General features: G+C 43.5%; 1 protein-coding gene across 5 annotated transcripts in view; it reads left to right on the top strand.

Moving 5' to 3' along the window:
* KIF1B (kinesin family member 1B) overlaps positions 1-24,904 on the top strand; it is an 81,033-nt gene that overhangs the window by 48,093 nt on the left and 8,036 nt on the right. For 3 of the 5 annotated variants that reach the window (XM_008928722.3, XM_018079408.2, XM_018079407.2), the window contains 19 exons: positions 902-1,039; positions 1,755-2,003; positions 7,266-7,384; positions 9,096-9,181; positions 9,314-9,443; positions 9,795-9,954; positions 10,550-10,640; positions 11,160-11,278; positions 12,143-12,198; positions 14,881-14,989; positions 15,681-15,747; positions 16,680-16,764; positions 17,007-17,112; positions 21,292-21,406; positions 21,914-22,047; positions 22,569-22,630; positions 23,301-23,446; positions 23,710-23,949; positions 24,410-24,481. In XM_008928722.3, coding sequence (XP_008926970.1) covers positions 902-1,039; positions 1,755-2,003; positions 7,266-7,384; positions 9,096-9,181; positions 9,314-9,443; positions 9,795-9,954; positions 10,550-10,640; positions 11,160-11,278; positions 12,143-12,198; positions 14,881-14,989; positions 15,681-15,747; positions 16,680-16,764; positions 17,007-17,112; positions 21,292-21,406; positions 21,914-22,047; positions 22,569-22,630; positions 23,301-23,446; positions 23,710-23,949; positions 24,410-24,481 — 2,284 coding nt within the window. The remainder of the gene's footprint in view (positions 1-901; positions 1,040-1,754; positions 2,004-7,265; positions 7,385-9,095; positions 9,182-9,313; positions 9,444-9,794; positions 9,955-10,549; positions 10,641-11,159; positions 11,279-12,142; positions 12,199-14,880; positions 14,990-15,680; positions 15,748-16,679; positions 16,765-17,006; positions 17,113-21,291; positions 21,407-21,913; positions 22,048-22,568; positions 22,631-23,300; positions 23,447-23,709; positions 23,950-24,409; positions 24,482-24,904) is intronic. The other 2 variants (XM_008928723.3, XM_018079409.2) reach the window with 1 other exon arrangement.

Below are 24,904 nucleotides of genomic sequence, written 5' to 3'. Positions count from 1 at the left end.
ATTTCCCCCCTTGCCTTTCCTTCTCCATTGTTCTTATTTTTCCTCTGTATCCTCCCAAATGCCAACTTTCTATGTCTTAAATACCAGCTTTCTAGATCCTTTGAATGGGTGCACTTGTTCTCCAGCATCTAACCTCACCTTCATATTTAATTTCTGTAATTTGAGGTTAGATTTTATGTTTTAAATCTAATAAGGCTCATCACAGCTCTCCTCTCTGCATTAATTCTTTTTTTACAGTCCTTTCACTACAATAATACCCTTGCCACCTGCTTTATAAAACCTGGTAGTTAAGGGCATAATTTGTAATAAAAAGCTCAAATGAAGAAGATTCTGTTTCTCTGAAAGCTACACAAATTCTGATTAATATGAATTATTTCCAACACATGTAAATGACATTTGTCTTTTCCCTGTTCTCAAAATACTGACTGAAGAACTTTTTCCTACTAATAACTTCCAGACAAAGGGTCTTGCAGTGTGAAACACTTGTTCTCTTTAATTAAATAAATAAATAGATAAATGAAAAAAAGTCTACAGTGGAATCCACTCACTTTTGAATCAAAATGCCAACATTTCTGGAGTGGAATGCAAAGAGCTGCCAAAATTACTCAGCAACGTGGTTGGTTGCAAAAAAAAAGGGAAGCAAAAAATCTGCCAGAATTAGATGTAAAAGAAGAATATTTAGACTGGGTTGAAATCCAGGATTTTTGTGAGCTCTGCAGTGACCTTGCCTACAGGTTTTTTCCCAGAATCCATAACACCTCAGAGCATTAGTGCAGCCCCCAAACTGAGGGTGCAGCCTCTGGGTTTGGTTCAGGCGAAGTCAGCGTTGCCTCACTTGGCGTTCCTGCTCGTTCCGCTCCGCCCTCTCCTCGGTTTCTCATTCCTGCTTTCCCGTGTGCAGGCAGAGGCTGGAGCTGATGCGGGAGATGTACGACAGGGCGGGGGAGATGGCCTCCAACAGCCAGGACGAGGGCGAGAGCACCATGACGGGCAGCGACCCCTTCTACGACCGCTTCCACTGGTTCAAGCTGGTCGGGAGGTACGTGCCACACCCTCCCTGCTGCTGCACTGCCCGCTCCTGGGGGAGCCCTGGCTCGGGGTGTGGTCATGGACTGTGTGGCCTCTGTGTCACTCGTGTGTTTTGTCCTGCAGGGATTTCTCAGAGGCTTAAAATACAGTGGAGAGCAGAAAATGCTCTCTGGAGTGTTGCCAGTTCTGGTGTGAACTGGTGGATTCTGATTGGAGTGAACCCGTAGTAAGTTACAAGTTTATTTAAAAGAATGTAGCCAGCTAAATTCTATCCAAAGTCGCTGGAGCAGAGCTGTGAGAGTGTGAAGAACACTGGAAAAGTGGCCCAGGGTCTTACTTACATATGTGGTTGTAATAGTTTGGTCATTCCCTAGGGAAGTATCTGATGGGATTCTTTAATATGTCCTGATGTTGGCTGCACCTTTGCAACATTTTGATTTGCAGAAATGCTGTGTTGGCAATAAGAGTCGTAGCTCTTTTAAATGGATGTGCTCTCAAGATCTTTCTGTTGACATTCCTTTTCCATTTGCTTCCTGCTCCGTTCAAGGACACTCTTTCCCCCGACTTTGTTGGCGAATCCCTCCCCTCGCGTTCCGTGGCGGTGCAGGTGGTTTGAAGCCTTTGCTTGTTGTTCAGGTGGTCTCTGTGCTGATGGCAACAAACAGCTGTTAAATGAACATTCTTCTTTCCCCTGGCCCCGCTCGGTGTCCGTTGGCTGGTTCCAGCTCCCCCATATTCCATGGCTGCGTGAACGAGCGCCTTGCCGACCGCACGCCCTCCCCCACTTTCTCCACGGCCGACTCTGACATCACTGAACTGGCTGATGAGCAGCAGGATGAGATGGAGGACTTTGATGATGAGGCCTTTGTGGATGACACTGGCTCCGACGTGGGAACTGAGGAGGGATCAGACCTCTTCAATGATGGGCGCGACCCGTTTTACGACCGATCCCCCTGGTTCATTTTAGTGGGAAGGTTGGTGAGGTTCCTCTGAGAATGGCCAAAAGGGACCAGCTCTTGCTGCAGACTGCAATGGCTTTGCCTTGTGCTACACAGAATATCTGTCAGTCTAACCAAAATATCCATGAATTGGAATGGCCAGAGAATGAGTGTAGTCCAACATGATGTTTTAAGTTCCCATGTCATGTCATTAAGTTCCCATGTCATAAGTTTTAAATTCCCATATAGACCTAAATAATAATTGAGAAAATAGCCCTTAGATGCAACAATGTGAGTAAATCTATTTCTAGAGAACTGTTGCAATGTAGGGTGACTGGGTTTGCTTCTGTGCAGGATTTAAACATCATTCAGAGAGTTCTCTACTCAGCCATCACAGGATCACTGGGATAGAATTGTAGGATGGCATTTTCTCCTGTAGAAGAGAACCCAAGTATGGTGGAAAGTCTTTAAGTCCAGTCCAATAAACTCATTTTTTTTTGAAAGCCCATTTAACATCCTCTGCGTATGAAGAGAAAAGGTGGCATGAGGAGAAAGAAGAATGGTCCTTTTTGGATGAGGAAAAGGGTATTCTCTGAGATGATTTGGCTTCTCAGATTATATTTGACTCTCTGTGGACAGTATTACCTAGTGAAAGGTCATCATCACTGCAATTTGCTGACTGGGAGTGTTTATCAGCACTTTCCCAAGGCACTGTGCTTGAATTTCTGAAGCAGGTTTGCTTCATGTATTAACCAGTTTGCCAGTCTAAAAACAATGAGGGCATTATCAGACCTCAGTCTGTTTTGTAGACCCTCAGGACAGCAAGCTGCATTAAAAAAATGTAGCACTTTGCCCTGTTTCTTCATTAATAGTATTGCTAAAACATGTTTCTCATGACAAGAAACAGAAATATTTTTATTTAGTGGCTTGGCTCCCCTCTCTGCTACTTCCCACTCCCCCAGTGATGCTTTTGTGCTTCCCTGCTTCCCCTGTGAGCCAAAGTCCTGGTTAAAGCAGGGAGAGGGGGGTGTTTGCCACAGGTGTGGTACAAAAAAAAGGCTCCATGGCCAGTGGAAGGGAGGAACAAAGGAGGAGGGACCAGAGCTTGGCTTTGTCCTTCTCTGTGCCTGTGAGCAGGAAAGACTCCACAGGCAGAAAGGTGCAGTTGCCTCAAGTGCAGGAAACTTGGCTGCATTATTTGTGAAAAGGAGGGATTGAGTTTGCTGGTCTTGATCAAGCTTTTAGATCAGTGTAGCTGTGTTGTCAAACCTCAGAGTTCATCTGGAGCGGGGCTTGGAACCTCCTCGATCTAGTTTTTGAAACAAAAATTGCTAAAGTTGCCAGAAGTTGCATTAGTTCTGTGTGACCTCTGAATTTGTGCCCTTACGTGCAGTGCCTGATAATGTGGTTTATAAGATGTAATTCTTTCGGGTTAATCTGATTCAGGTTGGGAGTCAGTTTGGGAAAAGCCATGTGAGCTGTTTGGGGGTGGCTGTCAGCTCATTAAAGCCCAGGGCTGCTCCCTGCCCCTGCCTTGGCATCCACAGCCTGTGCTCCTGGAGCTCCTTCAGAGCTTGGGAAAGAGTTGGGCTATTCATCCTCATCTCACAAACTCCTCAGGAAGCACAACACAAGCTGAGCAAATACAGTGTAAAATGAGAACAGTTGTGCTTCCTGGCAGTGGCACAAGTTGCTTCCCATTCCCTGTTTTACAGGGAATTCTGAGCTCTGTCTCCATGGACAGAGACACAGAGCTGCAGCAGTTCTGGGTGGGAACTGCCCAGGCTGAGCTGGGAGTTGTACTGAAGAATGGAGCTGAGTTTGGATTGTCTGGGTAGAGAGCTGAGGGACTTTTTCCCAATTATTGGTTTCTATTTCTGTTCTGTTCTTCTATTGTGCCCATTCTGTCAGCAGAAAGCTGATTTTAGACTGTCCAGCACCACTGAATAGGAACTATTTTGAGTCCTCAGTGTCTTCCATCGTGAGACTTCTACTTTTGAGCAGTGACTTGCAAGGACCAGGGATATGTCCATCCACACAGATCTTGTCCTAGCACAAGGTTCAGTTTATAACAAACCCCAAATTCCAGCTGTGTACTGGGCCATATGCTATAGAATGTGTAGGACAAGTAAATGATTTTTAATATTTTTGGGGGTTTCATCAGCAATGACAAGTGCAGGTCATGAAGGAGAGGAGAAATGGATCCTGTAGTTACTCAACTCCTTGGCCATCACAGTTATTTTTTTTTTCCTCTCTCTGTGCTATGACTGTCTTTTATTTGTAACTTTTAAAGAAAAGGAAAAAAAGAGCTGGTCCCTTTAGCCATCTCTTCTGGCATGCTGGGCTGTCTTTAAGGCTGATTCTGTTTATGGTGTGACATATCAAGCATTTGCTCTGTTTTTAAGGGAGGTGGGAGAGGACTACGGGGTATTTCATTTAAATCTTGAAGTGTTTATTTTAAAAATATCCACCATCATTCTGAGTTCTGTTGGTTTTGTTTTAGTTCTTTTAAAAAAATCATGTTTGTTAAGTTTAATTTCTAGTTCTGTTGTGAGTATGCCATTCTACCTCACCAATCTTTCTGCTAATCCAGCTCCCCTCTTTCAGTCTGCTGGGCTAAGGTGCAGGGGGACACTTAGGGGATGTTTGGGGAGTGGGAATCCTCCTGGATGAGGGAAGAGGAGGAGGAGAACCTTAAGATTTCGTGCCCTCCTGACCTGGCACTGCCTCGTGCTGCAGCAGATGGAATGGCACTGGGAGCAGTGTTGCTGCAGGAACCAGCTCTGGTTTGGTCCAGCCTGTGTGCAGTTGCTCTCCCTCCCACGGAAGAGATCCAGCCTTTTCACCAACAAACAGGAAGCTTAAAACTTCTTGCATTATGTGCTTTTCTTTGTCCAAGTCAAAATGACTCTGGTGAACCGAGTGACTGGATGGAGGGAAGTTAAGGAAGAGGAGAAATAGCTTTTTGTTTTTCCTTGGGATGGTCACGTTGTAGTTGTTACTCCAGCTGAGTGCTTTGGCTGTCACGTGTTGAGCAGCGGCTTCAGAACTTTTGCCATGCAAATAAACAGGTATTTTTGTTTTTCATGCAGGGAATACTTTCACTTTCCATTAGTTTTGGTCTGAGGTGGGAAGGTTTCTGTGGTGCCTGACTCTTGGAGTTAGTGAGACTCCCTTTCACTGGGCACATCAGTGCAAGGCTCTTCGGATTCCTTCCTGTTGGGAAATGTCTGTTCTTCCTGGCTTGAAATGTGATTTTCAAACAGGGTGTGTTTTTTGTGTTCAGCAGTTAACCACACCCCTTCCTGAACTCCATCCCTGAGCCAGTCCAAGTCAGCAATTCCACCTGTTACAGTTGGAGTCATCTGCTTTCTCAGATGAGCATCACCTGAAATTTCAAAGCTGGAAATGAAAATGATATCTTAGAGGAAAAAAAAAAAAAATTAAACTTCTCATTTTGCTACTTTAAATTTAGTCTCTTCTCCCTTCCCCTGCTTTACCAGTGCTTACCTCACTTTGGAGCAGACTGAAAAGGAATTAAATCCTAATCTTAGTGAAGTGTTACGTTGCAGTTGTTTTTTCTGTTGTTGTTGTATGGTTTCCTTAATTTTTTTTGTTTTGCTACTTTTGTAGCCTTATTAATCATTCTCTTCTCTATTGCATTTTGTCATCACTTTGGTTTTTAGTAGCATTATTTCTGTGTCTTCGGTTCACAACTGACACCTCTTTGACCACCTTGTCATTCCAAGAGAATTAATTCATCCCAAGGAGCAGCACTTCCCTTTGGTCATGCAGGACTTGTCCTGGGAATGTTAAACCATAACAGTTACAAATTAGAGGAATTAATTATATGCAATACTAAAGACTGATAAAAAGAACTGCAAGAAGGGAATTAGTTGAACAGATTACTGTTGCTTAGTATAATTTAACGTGCATAAGTTGATTAAAATTACATAATTGGTCACTTTAAATTTCATGACTAGTAAAAGTATTGGTTAAACTTTTATGCATCTCAGTACTTTTCTGAACTCTGAAACAGGTTGCTTAATAAGTAAATAAAGGCTTTCATCTCCCCTTGTTGAGAGCTGTTATTTACCTGCCTTGTTGGGCTTCTCAACACTTACTGTTTTGCTCAGACTAATCCCACTGAAGTGTGATACTTCAAAAACTTCTGCAACTCATTGCAGGAACATAAAATAACTTAGTTAAAGAAGTTAGTCTGACTTTTAATTAAAATCTATACAATTAAACTGATTAACTTATTGTTCCAAAATAGACCCTGCTTGTATATAACTTTAAAAGTTAGTGACTGGCAGGATCATCCACTTGTGGGCCTAAATGCTGCTTTTCCTTTTGTAGACTAGAATTCCTGAGTGGTTGCTCCAGAGTACTGCTGTGGTGTTTTGGTCTTTGTTTTATTTTGTTTTTTAAAGAAATAAATATAATGCTCCCAAAGAGGTTTAGCTCTGAAGACTGAGAGTCTTCCACTGTGTGCACACTCAGTGACTTCAAAGAAACCTGAGTGATGACTTATGGTTTGTTGGGGGGATTCTGCATACAGGGAATATAGAAGAGAGAAAACATTGTCAGTCTGGTTTTAAAAGAGGGGTTTTATATGTTCAGTAAAAATTTGAGGCTGTTTGAGTAGATCAATTCCCTTTTAATTTATCACTTCAAACTACCTCAGTGGAAAATTCTTTATAATACAATATACAGTGTATATATATATATATATAATAGAACATATAATACATGTTCATACATATCTGTACATATAATATATAATACAATATACAATGCATATATAATACAATACATAATACATATTCATACATATATGTATGTATAATATGTAATACAATATACAGTGCATATGTAATACAATACATAATATATATTCATACATATATGTACATATAATATATAATACAACATGCAATTCTTTATAATCAGTAGTTCTCTAATAGATTCTGCCATCTTGTTAACAGCTCCATTCACAACTGTGGTGCATCTCCAATTACCTTCCATACAGCCATCATCTAGAATTGTGTCCTCCATATGTTTGTAGCTCATTAATGTGAGCCCTGTGTCTTCAGTGAGCATTTTGAGCTCAATTTAGAGCATTTTGTGGCTGCCCTTGGCCCTGTGTGGGCAGGATGGACCCAGGACCTCCTGCAGGTCTGAGAGATGGAGTGGAGTGTCTGGAGATTTGAGTGGCCCAGTAGCCAACTGAACTCTGAGCCTGGTTTTGTGCATCATTGCCTAATGCTGGTTGTGTTTTCCTTCCTCCCTTCCCAGAGCATTTGTGTACCTGAGCAACCTGCTGTACCCGGTGCCCCTGATCCACAGAGTGGCTGTTGTGAGTGAGAAGGGAGAGGTCCGAGGGTTCCTACGTGTGGCAGTTCAGGCCATTGCAGGTGAGACACTCTGAGAGCTCCCCAGGGCAGCTCCTGGCTCTGGGAACTGCTGCAGCTTCAAAAACCAGCCAAACAAATCAGACCTTCTGTACTCCAACTGGATTTTCGTGTTGCAGAGAACTCTCGCTCTCTGTTGTGAACTCACTTTTGAATCAATGTCATTTGTTATGTCATCATATGGACCAAGCTCAAATAAATGTTGAAATAATGCTGCTGATCAGATTGTGAAGGGATGGGGTTGGTCACTGGAGTTTGTACCTGGCAACTACTGCAACACTGTTTTCTAGGACAGTGAAAGAGCTAACCAGGTTCAGTGAGTCTGAAAACTAAAAATAAACCGAAGATTCTTCTTTCCTGCACCCCATGTAAATAGTGGACAAGGGCACTGCAAGTTTGATAGTTGTGGTGACTGGCAGCAAAGCTAAATGTACCAAATTTTTGCTGTGCTCCAACTGTTCTCTTAAATAACTCTCTGAAATGTGCTTCCCCAGTGTCTGACAAGAGCAGGTGAAGAAGTTGCTGAAATGACAGTTTTCAGCACGGTATAAACAGAAACCAGCAGCAGTTTTCCCCTTCATTACCTCTCTAAAAGTGTTGAGACTTAGGAGCTGCTTTAACACACTGCTTAATTCCCAGCTTCCCAGAGGAGAAGGTGGATATCTGGGATGGTAAGTGCCCTTGGATGTGTGCTGGAGATGAGCTGCAGCTCACTAGGGAGTTGCTGATATTTTACACTTGTTCAGGGGGAGGTGGGCTTAGCTGGTGGTCAGCCATGCCTTACCCATGCTGGGCAGAGCACACATCCTTCCCAGAATTTGTCCTTTCCAGCAGTGGCCAACTGCCAGCAATTCTTTCTTGTTTAGGAAGGGTAACCCTGGAAGCTTCACTCTCCATGGGAACCTATAATGAAATCTCACACTGAAGATGTATAAGAATCACTCTGGCAGGGATTAAAGCAAGTGACTTAAAATCTGTTTTATTGTGCACAAAAGACTCGTTTCTAGTTTGGTTTGGTCTCCTTAGAATTGACTGAACATTTCCAAATAAATACTTTATTTATCCATCCAAATAAATAGAATACACCATGGCTAATAGAAATCAAACTGGGGACATCTCTTGAAAAAGGACCATGGCATTATTTGGTCCCTAAGCAAAGCTTTGGAACACATTCAGAATCTTGGGATTTCTCCTGCAAACATGCCTTTAGTGTGGAAGAAATCCCTGGCATTTAACCAGGCCCTGTTGTTGTTGCTCTCCATGAAGAGGAGGAGGTTAAATGGGCAGACTGTGTGCACAGAGCTGCCTTTCAGACTTCCAGCATGTGCTGGGGGAGCTTTGCTGGTGTCACTGCTGAGCTCAGGGCTGCAGGAGTTGAGTGGCAGTTCAAATCGGGGTTAGTTTACCTCAGTATCATAACCAGGAGTAAATAAATGATCAAAATGAGTACTAAAGTTGGTTTGCATTTAAAATTCTCTGAAGTATATTCATAATGAAACTTCATACCTTGTCTTGTGGTTTGCCCATGCTGGAGTTGATGATGGGTAGATAGATTTCTGACATGAGTTTTTCCATCACTGACTCCAACCTGTCATTTTTTTGCTCCCTGGACTGGTTTCCATTGTAATGAGAATTCCCATTTCAGTGACTCTGAGGTGTTTTCCCTCTGCTCCCCATCACTTAAAATTTATCTTTTTTTCCTCTATTTTTTTAGCTGATGAAGAAGCCCCAGATTATGGATCTGGTATCCGACAGTCTGGCACAGCTAAAATTTCCTTTGACAATGAGTACTTTGATAAGGTAAGAAGTCTTAGAATTGAGTTGGTTTCTTTGAGTGTAGTAGCTTGTGCTTCTAAATAAAGAATCTGTGTTGTAGGGGAAGAAGGAGAAACTGCAGGAGTTTGTTACAAGCCAATTCATTTAATTTTTCAGAGCGATTTTTCTTCAGTTGCAATGACTCGGTCTGGGCTGTCACTGGAAGAATTAAGAATTGTGGAAGGGCAAGGACAGAATTCAGAGGTTACCACTCCTCCAGAGGAGATCAACAGAATGAATGAGCTGGGTAAGCAAGAAATATGTGGTAGTTTTGGAGAAGTTAAGGGAGATCTGGGACACTTTGAGTCAGTGACAGAAAGGGGGTCCAAGTGTCCTTTGTAAATATGATAGTTGGGGAGAGGTGAAACCTGTGGGTTGCATGTGAGAGATTCTGGAGTTACTCATTTGAAGAACTGTGCTGAAAAACACAGCACAGGTGTTTGGATCTTTTGATTATCAGTAACTTATTAGGGTTCAAAATTAAAAAAAATGCGATGGGACTAAACTGTTTCTGAAGGAATAATTTAAGAAAAGAGAGGAGGAGGGAAAAAAAAAGAAAAAAAAGTGATTTCCTGTGGGTTGTTTGTGTGTCCCTAAGACTTGAAGTCGGCCACTTTGGATGGGAAGATGACTCTGGAAGGATTCACTGAGGAGATTGGGGACCACCTGAAGCTGGGCAGTGTGTTCACCTTCCGGGTGACAGTGCTCCAGGCCAGTGGCATCCTGCCTGAATATGCAGACATTTTCTGCCAGTTCAAGTAAGAATTTGTCCTTATTTACATCAGGCAATTAGTGGTTTGACAGAGCAATGAACAGTGGGCAGCAGAGGGTCTGATGGAGAGCTTTTCACAGCAGAGGAAAACACCTTGTGAGTTACTGGCATCCCTGCTCCCTGCTTTGTGTTAGCAGGTGTTAAGGAATAAAGTTGTGCAGAAAGGAATTAGGAATCAAAGTGGACTCTTAAATTAGTAGTTTAGAGATATCTTAAGATTTTAAGCTTAATTCAGTATTAGATGGTACCTAAGCTCAGCTGGAATGAAAACTGCATGAGCCTTGAGTAAATCAGTAGCTCAGCAGTGCAAGTGTTCTTTGGCTTCTGTTCTTAAGAAAGAGAATAAAAAATGGGAATAATAAAAACATTAAACAAGTACAGGAACTGTGGTTCTACAAGACTAGGGTATTCCTGGCTTTAGGCCATCACTCAGCTCCCTGTAAAGTTCCAGCAAAATAAATTTATTGTAGGATTTTAAGGTTTCCTTTCAGTGTTGGGTTCGGAGCACAGCAATCTTCATTAAACCATTCTGTGGTTGTTGACTTTTGTTTGATTTTCTTTTTTTTTTTGTTTTCCAAAAGCTTTCTGCACCGGCACGATGAAGCTTTCTCAACAGAACCCCTCAAAAACAACGGCCGAGGGACTCCCCTGGGCTTCTACCACGTTCAGAATGTGAGTAAAGCTTGGCAGGAGGGGTGACTGTGCAGTTGTGTGTCTCTCCTTCAAGGCAAGGGGAGTTATTTAGAGCAGGCAGTAAGAGGAGTGATCAGGTGGATGATATAATCCCCGATGGAAAACAAAATACAGAATGATTCCGTGTGGCAGATTTAACTCTTCGTTTTCACCTCTGCTTCCTGCCATTGAAATCTTTGCTTCCTTTCCAGGATGTACAATGAGAACAGTCTGGAGCTCAGGAAATAAACCATATGTGTGAATAGCAGTGCCCATGATCTCAGATGAACTGAATATACCTATTTTTATGAACTGTGTAATCCTTTGGTTACGTGCAGCCTCCTCTTCTCTCATTTGAAATGCCTTATGCTGGGGCTTTCATTCTCTCCTTCATCAGAGAGTAGAATTAATGCCTAAATCAAAAAGGAATGCAGGTGCTTTTATTGTGAGGGACACTAAGTGCTATGAGCAATACTTCCTTTTTGAATGGCTCCTTTTCTTCCCTCCTTTGCCTCCCAGATCGCTGTGGAAGTGACGGAATCCTTCGTGGAGTACATCAAAACAAAGCCCATTGTCTTTGAGGTCTTTGGGCATTACCAGCAGCATCCCCTCCACCTGCAAGGACAGGACCTCAACAGGTAGTGGTCACTGCTCTGGCACAAAGGCAGTTTGGGATCATGCTCAGGTTAGCTCTGCAGTTTTCCATGCTCCTGAAATTATACAGCCACACCCTCACAAGCAGAATTCCTGAGGGAGGTAAGAGTGAGTGAGAGAGACCCAGTGTGGTAATGGGTGGAATTGTTCTACCATCTCAAACACTGTTCTGCCAATCCATCTGCATCCACCACCATTCCTGGTGGTGGAATATTGTACTGGGAGCCTCAGCTGTGATCTGTGAGCTCTGGGAAAACCTTCACAGTGCTCCAAGGGCATTGTTCCCTCAGGGCAAGTGGCCTCGTGCATAAGGGTAAGATGACAAAAGGAGGGATGAGACTGGGGGAAAACAAAAGGTTGTCAGCCCTTTGACATGTTACTGCCAAAGTTGCCAAGCATTTGAATTTTTGGAGGTAGGGAAAGGACCCCTGTTCATCCTTGTCTTCAGAGCTTAAGGGGGGAGCCTGTTGAAGAGGCTGATTTTTAGAGGAAATGCCAGCCAAGGCTTGTTCCTTTTCCTAAAGTTATTTTGGGAAATGCTTGTTACCTCTTGAACTTTTCAGTGCAGAATGGGGGTAGAGCTGTTGGAAGTTGTAATTTTTTTATTTATTATTTTTACTGACATCTAGGATTGGTGAAGTTAAAACAGAAAAAGGACATAGGTTAGTGGGCTGAGTCCACTTCTTTTCCTGGCACTTGGTATTTACCTGTCTTCAGAGAATTGTGAGGATCTTTTTAGAGACAAAAATGAGTGTATATATACAAAAATGCAGGTGTGTACGTTTAAATAAAACATATTTTTCATGTTAACTGCCTCTGTACTGATAACTCTTTTCATTTCTCTGTAGCCCTCCACAGCCTTCCCGAAGATTCTTTCCTCCCCCCATGCCACTGTCAAAGCCAGGTGAGAACAGCTCTCTGACTGTCCATCACAGGTCTACTTCCTCCTGAAAGTGGAGGTTGTAGTGTATTCCTGAGGTATCCAGGACACTGAGAAATGTAAGGGAGTGAGTGTTGGGAAGGGCACTGAGTCTGCCTTTGATGGTTCTCTCTCCCTTTTTATGCGTTTTGTTTTTATTTCTCTGCAACCTCCTCTGCAGGAAGTGCTGCTGGGTTTGTTAAAGGGTAGAATTCCATTGCTGAGGTGTTGACCATATTCCATGAGATCTGGCTGTGGCTCTCCCTGTGCTTACTGAGCACCTGACTGCAAATTTGCTTGTTCATTAACCACGTCATCTTTTGCTCTCTCCCACTGTCACGTAGCGAGTCAGTGTTGTTGAAATGATCCTTGTTTCCTTTGCCTAACTGCATTAATGCATGCTGAACTCTGAACTCTGTTGCAATTTTTTTCCCCCATTTCACCTTTTAATTTCCTCCTTCTTTGTGTTTCTCTCACCTGCATATTTCTACCATCCTTTTTTTTTTTTTATGTGTGTGTGTGTGTTCCATTCCCTCTGCAGACCATGAGAGGAAAATTGAGTTGATTAGGTATCTAATGTCTGGCTATGTGAACGTGCATGTGCTGAACACGCTCTCCGAGCATGCCAACGTTCTGGCCTCCTCTGCTGTGGCTGCTTTCCAGGATGGAGCTGACCAGCTGCCACCTTTTCTCTTTCTGCCTGTTCCCAGTTGTCAGAGTGAGCGGGCTCCTAAACGAGATGGTTAGTAGCCAACCTTGATCTCTGGTAGATGTAGAAGTAGTTCCAAAACGTACTTCAAAATTCCTTTTTTTTTTTTTTTTCCTTTGCCATGTAGTATTCTTAGGACTAGAAGCTGCCATGGTTGTGGTCATGGAAGGATGATGCTGTGCTGAAGTTTAGGGCTATTTTAGAGAGAACCATGTAGACATTTTAGACAGAACCATATAGACAGCCTATAGGCTCCAGTGTGCTGGGAGTCACAGATTTTTCTGTGGCACTGCATCTATTCCCTGAAAATTCCTGGACCTCTGATTTTTACTGTGTTTTGCATATAGTTTTGTCATCCTGGGATGAGAGAGGCAAATGAAAACACAACCAGCTGGAGTGGAAACAGTCTGCTGTGTTCTATACAGCTTTCCTTCTTGCTCATCTTCCTTTTCTGCCACTAACACTGCTATTCCTCACTTCCATTGTGTTCTGTTTTATTAAAATCAAAAAATGGCATGCTGGCTATTAATTGTGCCAGAGCAAGTCTGTGAGAATGTCTAGAACCAGCTTTCATGTTTGGTTAAACGTGTCTTTCTGTTGTTTTTCCTCTTCTGGTGCTTTTGAGTTTCTCTGCTTAGCAGTAAACTGGGGTGACCTGGGTGTTGAATGTTTCTCCTGCTGCCAGCAGGGCTGAGTTCAGTTGTGATGAGTTCCTGAAACGATGGGTACAACAGGGTTACTACCCTGAGTAATGTATGAGAAGAGTAAATGCTGAGCCTCACTCTTGCTGCCTCACAGGATGGAGCTGTGCTGTGAATAACTGATACCTGTAAAATCTGTCCCTCTGAGGGAGCTGCTGTTTCACCCAGAAAATACACAGAATTTAAGAGACCCCACAGGCACACCTGGAAGGACCTTTTCTTAACTGGGGACTGTTATGCCCTTCCAGTGCTTGGGAAATTTAATCCTGGTGGATGTTGAAGGATACACAGAGGTGTGAAGGTGGGAGAACCTAAAGAACACCTGAGCAAGGGAAGAATGGGGCTTGAGAGGCCAGAAGGTGGAATGATTACTTGGCTTAATAAAAACAGCAAGGTTACCATGTGAAAGGAGAAAAAATGGAAAATCAATTGCAGGGTTACAAAAATCCCTGTCAGACTGCACAGGAACTGAGCTTTTTAAAATGTTCCCATTTCCAAATATGTAATGAGTGAACAGATAAGAGGAGTCAAGCAATGATAACTAAAAGGTGTGATGTGAGTGTGTGAGAGGGGAGTATCAGGTTATTTCCAGAATTTCAGTTATCCCATTACTTTTTTTAACATGGTTTATCCCTATGTTTGTATGAAAGGAATTAGAGAGGATCTGACCAGTAATAATCACTAATACCAAGAGATAAGGAGCTCAGAAACATACTTTGGCAGGATTAAGGCTCTGGAATAAGTCTTGTTCAGCCCTTTTACATATACAATATCTTATCCAAGTGGTGCAGGAGTCTGGCAGTTTGTGGCATCAAGAAGTGAAGACTGAAGTTTTAAATTCTATATTTTTCCTCTTACATGGGGAAGGGGAAATACACTTTTTGAGTGAGTAATGCTGCAGATGAACAGACCCAAGCAATTCTAAACCACAAACTGTGATGCACATTTGAGGAATCTTCTTTTCTGTGGATCTAGAGAGGCTGTGCATTTTTCCAAGCCCTTTGGATACACTTTTGTTTCATTATTTAACCTTTTTTGTTTTATTCTAGTAACCTAGATTTAAAAAAAAAAACACTTTGAGAAATAACAATTGCTGCAAGCCCAATCATTTTCATGGAGAAATCTCTGCTCTGCATATGTACATAGAATATGTAGGATCACTGAAATGGCACATTCCCATCAACCCTGAGCAAGATTTACTTGTTCAGTCTTTGTAAACTATTGTTTTTCCTTCTTTCTCTTTTTTCTGCCTTGAAGTGCCAGCTACAAAGCTGAACACCATGAGCAAACCCAGCTTGGGCCAGAGTGTGAGCAAATACGACCTCCTGGTATGGTTTGAGATCAGTGAACTGGAGCCAACAGGGGAGTAAGTCCTGTGTTAATATTTTATGTTTCAAAAGCAGTGATTTATGGGAGTTTGAGGTTTTTTTTCCCCTTTGTTCTGTTCAGACCAGGTTTATTTTTAGCAGTTGTCTTTGGGTGGGGTCCTGGCTGGTTGATGGTGATGGGATGTAACTACTGCTGGCATTAGTTGTCCCCATTGGAAAGGAGGAAAGACACAGAAAAACATCCTTTCATCCCCTTGGAAAGGACTTAAGAGAGAGAATGACATTCCTTCACACTTGAAGTGATCCTTCCACTGAGAACTCCATGCACACCAACTGAACAGGCACTGGGAAAACTTACCTTGTGTGGGCCATGAGTTTCAATCCTTTGGGTCACCAGAGACTTTATGCTCCAGAAGTCATCCAGCAGGTCCTGTTTTGTGTTCATCTCTGATACAAAGAAGGTTTTCCCCGGTAGGTCTTTAGGCTCTTTATTCCACAGAGTTTTCCAGAAGTACTGGAAGTGCAATGTACAATATTTCTGTATTTCACTGATCCTGTAGTGCCGTGAGGAGCCCTGAGGAGTCTGAGAGTAGGAGCCATAAGTAGTCTGAGAGTAGGTAGAAAGAAACACTCTTTGTCTTCAGATATCCTATGGAGAGGTAACTGCTGGCAGCAGAAGTTGCTGTGCTGGTCCATCTTTCCTCCTGTTGATTCCACTGTCTCCCACAGGTACATCCCTGCCATTGTGGATCACACCGGGGGCCTGCCCTGTCAGGGGACCTTCCTGCTCCACCAGGTACTGAGGAAAGCTGTGGAACAGCAAGTTGCATCTCTGCAGGGGGGGACAGAATGCTGCTGAGTGGGTTTGGCATCTTTCCTGCCCTCCTTTCCCAGCCAGCTGTGCCGTGAGAGCCGCAGGGTCAGGCAGCCCTCAGTCTGTGCTCAGTCTGGTGGCTTGTTTGGGCCCCAGGATATTGCTGTTCCTTTTGCTTATCAGTGTGAGTCCCACTCAGGAAAGATGAAAGCCTTTTAGAAAGCAGGAACCTTTGGGACCAGGTTTGTGCCCTCAGTGTTCTCCTGCATCTCTGCCAAGGGCACAGAAGGGTCACATGGACTCAGCTTCCATTCACTCTGTGTCACTGTGACTCTGCTCTACAAAATGACCATGTCTCAGTGCATTTTAAATACCTCTTGTAATCCTTCATAACAGTTTGTCTTTAGCTAGATTCTAAAGATAATCCTAGTTAAATATGGTCTCTAGGTTTAAAGTTATGCTTTTTCTTTAAAGTTGTGCTTTTTCCACTCTCAAATGCTCAGTTCCTTTTCATGGAGTTTACCTGTGACTTCCATTGCCTCTTTTCCTTAAAATAATAGGAACAGTTCTAATAGCTTAGGAATAATGGTCATATTCCAATAATTCCCTTGGAAGAAAAAAGTTACTTAGTCCTGGATTTACCAGTGTCCTCATCACTATTTTTGAGAGCACAACAACAATTTCAGGGCTATTTTAGGTTAAAAAACCTCTGCCTTTGTGGAGTGAGGAGGGGGAATTAATTAATTTCTGTTCCATGTGAGAATATAACATTCCTTTGAGATTAATTTTAGGGCCCTGAAACACAGAGGTGCTTGTTCAGTTACAGACTAGTTTAAATGATCTTATTTGCTTTAGTTTTGCAAAACAAATGTATGTGAATGCTTCACCAATGTTTTGGTTTTGAACTCTCCCAGGGAATCCAGCGGAGAATCACAGTCACCATTATCCATGAGAAGGGCAGTGAGTTGCACTGGAAAGATGTGAGGGAGCTGGTTGTTGGTGAGTAAATTCTTGTCTGTAAGGAAGAAAAACTATTAGTGGCAATTTCTCTTTGTATCAGATTCTGTCATTTTTATGAGCGTTGCCTGTGAGAGGAGGATTTCGAAAAAGATCCTGAGGAAAAACTCCAGTTTTGCAGCTTCCTCTTGTTAATCACATAGTCTGAAATGGTGTTTGGGAAAACAAATTCCTTTTGTGTTGCAGGTTGAGTTTTAATTGATTCCTCCTCCTCCCCATTTCAGGACGTATAAGAAATAAAGCAGAGGTAGACGAGGCTGCTGTGGATGCCATTCTGTCTTTGAATATTATCTCTGCAAAATACCTGAAGTCCTCTCACAGCTCCAACAGGTAAGTGAATAAAGTGAGCACTTTAGCAGGAATCTGAAATTTATTTGACCTCTGAGGTGTTGGCAGGGTGTTTGGGAAGTTGGGAATGTGGCTAATTATTAAATGTAGAATTCCATGGGCACAGGGCAGGCAGATGGAGAATGAACATCACCATAACTTCTTGCTACTGCTGAAATCTGTTGATCTACCTGAAGGATTTGTTGATTACTTTCTCAATGACTTTCCATGTGTAAGGACACAAAGGGAGGATGGAAAGGAACAGCTTAAGGGAGTCTCAGGATTTAACCCAGAACTTTTAAACTGACATAATGATTTGATGCTAGAATACAGCATTGAAGTACAAGGACAATTTTGGGAGCTATATTTATAGATGTGGACCTACCTATATCTTCCCTGGAACAAGCATGTGACAACTGAAGCAAGAGCCACGCTTTGTAAATTCATATTTTGTGGATTTCTACGGATGTATCACGAACTGACTCCTGTCCCCTGTCCCTGCAGTCTCTGGGCAGCAGCAGGGCCCTGGCTCAGGGGTTTCTGGCTCTGTGTGTCCCTCATTAGGGTGCATTTGCTGTAAAGCTCAGACTCCACATTGTTCTGCTTCAGTGTCTGCAACAAAGGGCAGCGAGGCAGAGTGTGGGATTGGGCACAGCCTCTCCCTTCTGACATCAGCCCAGTCACTTGACCACTCCCTGGCTCTGCTCAGCTGTGCAAAGCAGGAATAGCTCTGGAATGGAGCTCTGAATGAGTGTTTCCAGAGGGGAGGGGGGTTTGGGGGCCCATCTCTGCTGCAGCTGCTGGATGCTGGATCCTCCAAGGCACTGAAATGGCTTCTTCCTTCTCCATTAGAGGCCTGGACTTTGATGGACCACTGCAGCATTAAAGGTGGATTTGGGGTACTGCTCCTGCCCATGGAATATCTCTGCCACCTGGTGTCTGTCAAGGCAGGCAGGGACAGGGGCTTCAGCAGTTCCTCTGTCTCCCACTGTGAAGTGGAGATTTTAGTGTATCTGAATTAATGGATCAGAACACTGGGAGACTGTTGCTGGTTTCCAGTCTGATACTATTGGCTTTGCAGTTGGAAAGCCCTGTGCTTTCTGTTCTCTAGCAATTCAATAAATTCTTGTACAGCTCCATAGTTCCCTATAAGGTGGGTCACTTGGGTGAAGGATGAGTGTGAGTTGACCATCTCTTCCCAAAATGCCAAGGTTTAAGTTGTGGGATGGCAGTGGTGGAGTGGGATTGAGGCCCTGATGAGGGATATGTCTTCTGTTTGCTCATTGTCTGCAGACTGTTTTCTGCTTCCTGTGGGGGTTTTTTTGCTTTGTTTTGTTTTTTAAGTCCACATGTTCTGTTCCTCTCAGCTGTTGCTTTTCTGTTCTGCTTTTGGCTGCACTAACTGAAGCTCTTTCTATGTTTTTACAGGCTCTTTCTTGATAAGGATATGCCTAGGTATTTTCTGTTTGCTTCCTTTGTGCATAAAGATTCTTGAAAATAGAATGCTTTATGTCCTGGTTGTATTGCTGCTACCTCCCTCTTAGCTTTTATGGAATTCCATTAGCACACCTCTTAGCTCTTCCAGAACTGGTATTCCTCCTCCTCCTCCTTTGTGTCAGGGGTTATTCAGGTACAGTTCACTGGGAGGCTTGTGAAGGGGAACTTTCCTTCACATGCAAGAGAACTTCCTTCCATCAGTCTTCCTGATTCTCTAAATGTGCCATCAAATATAGCCCCTATTTGTAGTCCTTGCTATTTTCTTCCTTTGTTCTGTATCAAAGAACTAAATTTGGAACTTCTCACTGTCTCAAACTCTGTAATGTGTTTGAAGTACCAAGCCAAGGACTGAATGATGAGGTTACTTGAAATTCCAGCTCTGAATTGCACTGAACAAAAAGCAGGGGCTGCCATGTGAGGGCCATTCAGCCTCTGTTCTGGGGCTGGATTTGCATCTGAAATTTAACCATGTGGCTGCTGCTCCTTAATTTACCAGCTGGCAGAGGAGCTGCTCAGACTGGATTCCTGTTTCCCCTTCCAGGTGGGATCACAGGCACGGGATTCCAGGCACGATGGCAGTGCAGGCTGGGGCAGTTTGCACTCTGCTTTCTGTGCTCTGCCTCTTCATCTTCAATGCTCTCAATTCACCACCTTTCACTAATACTAAAATCCACTTAAAAGTCAGTTCTAACTACACATTTAACCTGTTTCTCCTGTTTTCTGTGCTTTGCTTGTTCTGTGCTCCCTCTTGCTCCTTGTGCTGTTGGTTCTGCTGAAAGGAGTTTGCTCACGTCTGGTCTTTGTCTCCCTGTGTAACTGTTGGAGCACATTCTGGTTTGGACAGGCAAGGCTGTGGATAAGGAACTTCCTGGCTGGACAAAACCCACTACAAAAACTGTCTCAAAGCTGTACTTGGCTTCAGCTTGGTGTTTGTCCAAAGCCCCTGGTTTTGCAGAAGGTGGTGGTGGGAGTTCTGCACTGATGAACACTTACCCCTGTGTTCTCTCCCCAGGATGAGAAATCACTTTTGGCAAATGGTGCAGAGCTGGTGCAGGGGCTCCATACACTGGTTTTCCCATGTGTGGAGAACCAGGTTTTACTACTTTCTTTCCCACCCTCACAGTAGATCTGGAACTTGCTTAAAGTTTAAAAAATTGCTGTCTTTAAAAAATTGCTGTCTTAACTAAGCCACGATGAAAGCTTAAAACATAAGGATTCAACACAGATGTGTAAAGGGTTAGAGGACAGCCTGTGCTGTTTGCCTAATCTAACTCAAGTGAGGATTGTTACTTTACAGTGCTTTTAAAGTTACCAATTACTTGGCCTTTAGGATATGTTGCTCTGTACCATTTTTAACAGAAACTAGATGTTTAGAAGTAATTTCCTAAGTATGCTGCTTCAAATGCAAACAGTATTTAGCAGTGTTCTCACTTGACTGCACAGTTGATGGTGTCTCTAGCTTGGAATTGTCTAATTGGTATCAGGAAAAGGGGATTCTCGGGAGCTCTGTTTGAGGTCAGAACTCTCTGTTTCTGATGTCTGCTCTGAGGTTGTTTCATGTTTCTTTTTGGTTTGCTTTGTGTTTTGTTATTTCTTCTACCCCCCACCCTGCTTTTTGTCCTTTGTCTTTAGTTGCATTTTCTATTTTTCTGAGTTGGCCTTGGGCATTAGCACAGAAGCTTCTTAGAGACACAACTTTTCTTGCTTTTAGTACCACATTGTTTGGACTCGATGGGATGAAAAACCTCAAAAACAAGGGGATTTGGGAGGGAAATACTATAGAGGTGATGGAGAATTAATACCTTCTGTTTGTGTTGCCAGTGTGGAAAGGTATGCTGAACTCCTGGATAAGGGTATAGCTCTTCTTTCCAAAGGGACCTGCCTGAAATCAGTCTCTGCCTGTGAGAAAGGAGAAAGCTCATTTCCCTAAGCCCCTGCTAGAGAGGGGAGTGTAATGATCCTCTAGATCTGATGATTTAGCTGTGCTGTGTCTGATGCTCTCTCACTTCTTACTTGAGCAGAAGAACTTTCCTGATTGCTGGGGTAGAGCCCTGGGAGCCTTCAGCTCCTTTCTCTCCATGTACCAAACCGAGGAAACTTCTGTAAGAAGTTTGTGTTAGAGCTGCAAGTTTTTCCTTGAAGCCATTAGAGCACAGAAAAGAAATATTTATCACTTGAATATAGGACTGAACCCATCTATCAGTCACCCTGATTTGCTGTCAGAACCTGCTGGTTTTGTAAGACTAAGTATTAGAAGGATCTCTTCTGTTGCTATATGTTAGCCCTAAAATATGGTATAGGAAGACAGTTGGTTATAAAAAAGGATCTTCCCATGCAATTTGAAGGCCCAGCTGGGCTGAATTGCACCTGAAGCAATAGAGGTGAATTCTGTCTGTTTAGAAACACAGTTCTCTAGTGCTGACTTCCCTGTAGTGCTGTGACAGCTTTAGTTCTCTTCTGCATTGCCTCTTTTCTCTTTCAGATGAGTCTTTTTCATAACAGGCAAAATACTATTTCAGGTAGAAGTAAATAATCTTGGAAAAGAAGAGAAGGTTTTTGCTTCAGGTGTTTGTTCTCTAAGTCACTGAGAGTCATAGTGGATGGTGTCAGGGAAGAGGTGCTTTACACTGAGCAATGAGAGGGGTGCAGAGGAACTTTTACAATTGAGCTTTTACTTTTTTCCAGGACTTTCTACCGGTTCGAAGCAGTTTGGGATAGTTCCTTGCATAACTCCCTCCTCCTCAACCGAGTGACACCATATGGAGAGAAGATCTATATGACCCTCTCTGCTTACCTGGAGGTGAGACCCCTGGGCCTGCCTTTGGCTTGTGGCTCGGTAGAACCATTTGAGACAGGACTCAGTGTGTACCTGAGATGAACACTGCCTGGGCTGAGTGATTTCAGTCCTGAGTCCAGTCAAAGGGTTTATTCATTTTCTGAGAACAGGGTGGAAAAATTTATTCCCAGTTAACATCTTAATGTCCAGGTATTCCTGCCTGGCAGCACACGTGAAGTGAAACTGGTGATCTCTGTGCCTCCTTTTGTCCATCTTTGTATCTGAAAATCCACTGAGATCAGTGAAAGTTGCTGTGGAAGTACTCCTGGTGTTACAAACACTGCCTTGTGTGCAAGATGCTGTTGTTTTGTGTAGTGCAATTATTTCACCCACGAGACACTTCGAGGAATTCGACAGTTTTCTTCACCAGAAACCCAACCGAGAACAACTTCCCAAAGCTGTGCCACTCCCAGGGCAGCAGTGTAGCTTGGCACAGTTGTCTGCAACCCCTCACTAAGCTTTTCCTCTTAGCTGGACCACTGCATCCAGCCTGCAGTCATCACCAAGGACGTGTGCATGGTGTTCTACTCCAGGGACGCCAAGATCTCCCCACCGCGCTCGCTGCGCAACCTCTTCGGCAGCGGCTACTCCAAGTCCCCAGACTCGTGAGTTCAGTTCCCAGTTTTGGTACCAAGAGTTCATGTCAATATGTGCTTTTTCTCTTGGAGGGCATGGGGAGGATGTAGCTTATTTTTCTTTCTTTCTTCCTTGAAACTGTACCTGATTGTGGGTTCTCCAGCCTGGTTTTGAACGTTCTTTCTTGCGTTTGTTTCAGTGAAACTCTGATGGTTTCTCTCTTTACTGACCTCTTTTCCAGGCTGACAGTTGGGAAGAGAGTTCCATTTTTCAAGCTTGTACATAGATGGTCCTGATCCTGACCTGGAATTTGCTGCAGCACCTGCTCTCCAAGTCCAGTGCAGGGTGGGAGGGGAACATGGGGGAAATACCATTTTTGGAGATCTTGAAGTCTGTCCTGGCTGTTTTATGCAACATTATAATTCAGATCTAGTTCTAACTAACAACTATTCTTAAACTTCTACTTTGGGGCCCACTGAACTACAGCTGATGCACTTTATTTCTGAAGATAACAGTGTGTTTTTGTTTCCTTCTGCTTTCCTGTGAACAGCAACCGAGTCACGGGGATCTATGAACTAAGTTTATGCAAAATGGCAGACACAGGCAGTCCAGGTAAGCAGTCACTGGGTGTTCAAGTGATAAATATGAAATATTGCAGAAAATTTCCTGGGCAGAACAGAGTAAACACTTCTGTCCTGATGAGAGGCAGTTCCTGTGTTTCACAGGAGAAAGGGGACATTGCTACTCCATAAAAAAAATCTTACTCAGGCTTTTACTTTAGGCTCAGGTCTGTGTTTACCATCACTTTACACTGAGGATTCACTGAGAACTTGACATCTCTGACATGGGTGTCTCAGGAAACTGGGCATGTACCAGGGTCTGAGACTTAGGGCCATGATACACTGCCATCACTGACAGTGGAGATGGGTTTGACAGCAAGAAAGTTTTCTCTTGGCCTTTTGAAGGTGATGGAAGGAATGTAGCTCATGTAGTATCAGTGTATTCTTCTTCTAAGACGTGGCAATCGAAGTCTTTGTGTTGAAATAAACAGACCAGCAGTTTGCATTGTATCCTGGTCAATAGAAAATATCTGAATGAAGTAAGAAAGCTGCACCAAATCTGATATCTTTGGAATGTGTAATTGCAGTGAATGAAATCCTTGCCTTGTGTATTCCCAGCCAAACAGCAGAGTTGTTGGCTCTTCACAGATTGCTGATTGTTTCTTAGTGGCATCCCTCTGGTTGTGGTTTTAACATGTCTCATGTTGGTTTTTGCTGCTCAGGAATGCAGAGGAGGAGGAGGAAAGTCCTGGATACATCTGTGGCATATGTGAGGGGAGAAGAGAATCTTGCTGGTTGGAGGCCCAGGGGTGACAGCCTCATCCTGGAGCATCAGTGGGAACTGGAGAAACTGGAACTGCTGCATGAGGTGAGTAAAGAGATCAAAGTCAAGATTTAAATGAATTCTCCCAACAGAGAAGATACAAAGTGTGGGCTGGCTGCTGAGTGGGACCTTCAGCTCAGAATCTCAGTGTATTCAACAAAGGCAGATTCAATTTCCAGTGCCATTGTAAACTCCCTTCCCTTGGGAGAATGTTCACTGGTCTGAATATAAAAGAATGCCTGAGAACTGAGTGTCTGTGAAACAGGCCCCGTCCTGGAGCAGACCATACCCATTTCTCCTCTCACCAGGTGGAGAAAACCCGGCACTTCCTTCTGCTCCGTGAAAAGCTCGGTGACAGCATCCCCAAGTCCCTGAGTGACTCGCTGTCCCCCAGCCTGAGCAGTGGCACCCTCAGCACCTCCACCAGCATCTCCTCCCAGATCTCCACCACGACCTTCGAGAGCGCCGTGACGCCCAGCGAGAGCAGCGGCTACGACTCGGCCGACATCGAGAGCCTGGTGGACAGGGAGAAGGAGCTGGCCACCAAGGTGGGGCAGGGCAGGGGAGTCTTGGGGGAGAACTGGGGTACCAAGGGTGGTTAAAGATCAATGATGAGCTTCTCAGATAGCACAGTGAATGCCCAGCACTGTGAGGGTTTCACTGGAGTGTGTTCTCCGGTGAAATCATCCACTCACACCACAAAACCGCAATAGCTTTGTGCCGTGGCTGTTCACTCACCTCATCCCCCTTCATTAATAGTTCTATAAGTAAAGCTTCCTAATTTTATCAAGGGAAGTGATTATTCCCCTCTTCTTCTTTCTAATTTTATCAAGGGAAGAGATTATTCCTCTCTTCTTCTGGGATTTTTCACAGCAGTTTAGGATTTGTTTATTGTTTCACAAGCTGCCCAAGCGTGTCTTGGCAAACTGCCTCTTGTATTCAGATTTCCCTGAAAATCTAAATGTAAAATTCTCTTTCTGTCTCTCATTTGTTTTTCCCCCTCTTTAGTGTCTGCAGCTCCTGACTCACACTTTCAATCGGGAATTCAACCAGGTGTACAACAGCATCAGTGATTGTAAGGTAAATATGTCATGTAGGACAATACACTGTATTTGTAGTACAATAGCAACACATTATGGGTCGTGGAATCTGCTGATACTATGAAAAGATAAACCACTTTATATTCATTTCATTAATTTTTATTTTCAGTCTGTTGGAAGTATTTGGCTATTCAGCATCAGGTTGCAAAGAGTATTACAGGAATTGGAGATGGTGTGGACTTGGACTGTAGGACATCTTCCAGTTGATCAGCAGACTGGAAGTGCTCTTACAGTGCTCCCTCCATACACTTTCCCAATGTAAAAGGATAAATTGACTCTTAAAAATTCTGCCTGTAGGCCCAGGGAACCCCAAGTTGCAAACTGCATAGTGTGATGTTCCGTTGAGGAAGTCAGGCTGTGAATACTCAGAGGTGCAGGACATGATAACAAGCTCTGTCTGCAG

The sequence above is a fragment of the Manacus vitellinus genome, unplaced genomic scaffold (assembly GCF_001715985.3).
Source record: "Manacus vitellinus isolate BGI_N305 unplaced genomic scaffold, ASM171598v3 scaffold_46_pilon, whole genome shotgun sequence".
Classification (NCBI taxonomy): domain Eukaryota; kingdom Metazoa; phylum Chordata; class Aves; order Passeriformes; family Pipridae; genus Manacus; species Manacus vitellinus.
Note: the sequence above shows the minus strand (reverse complement) of the source record. Positions and strands in the feature narration are given on the sequence as shown.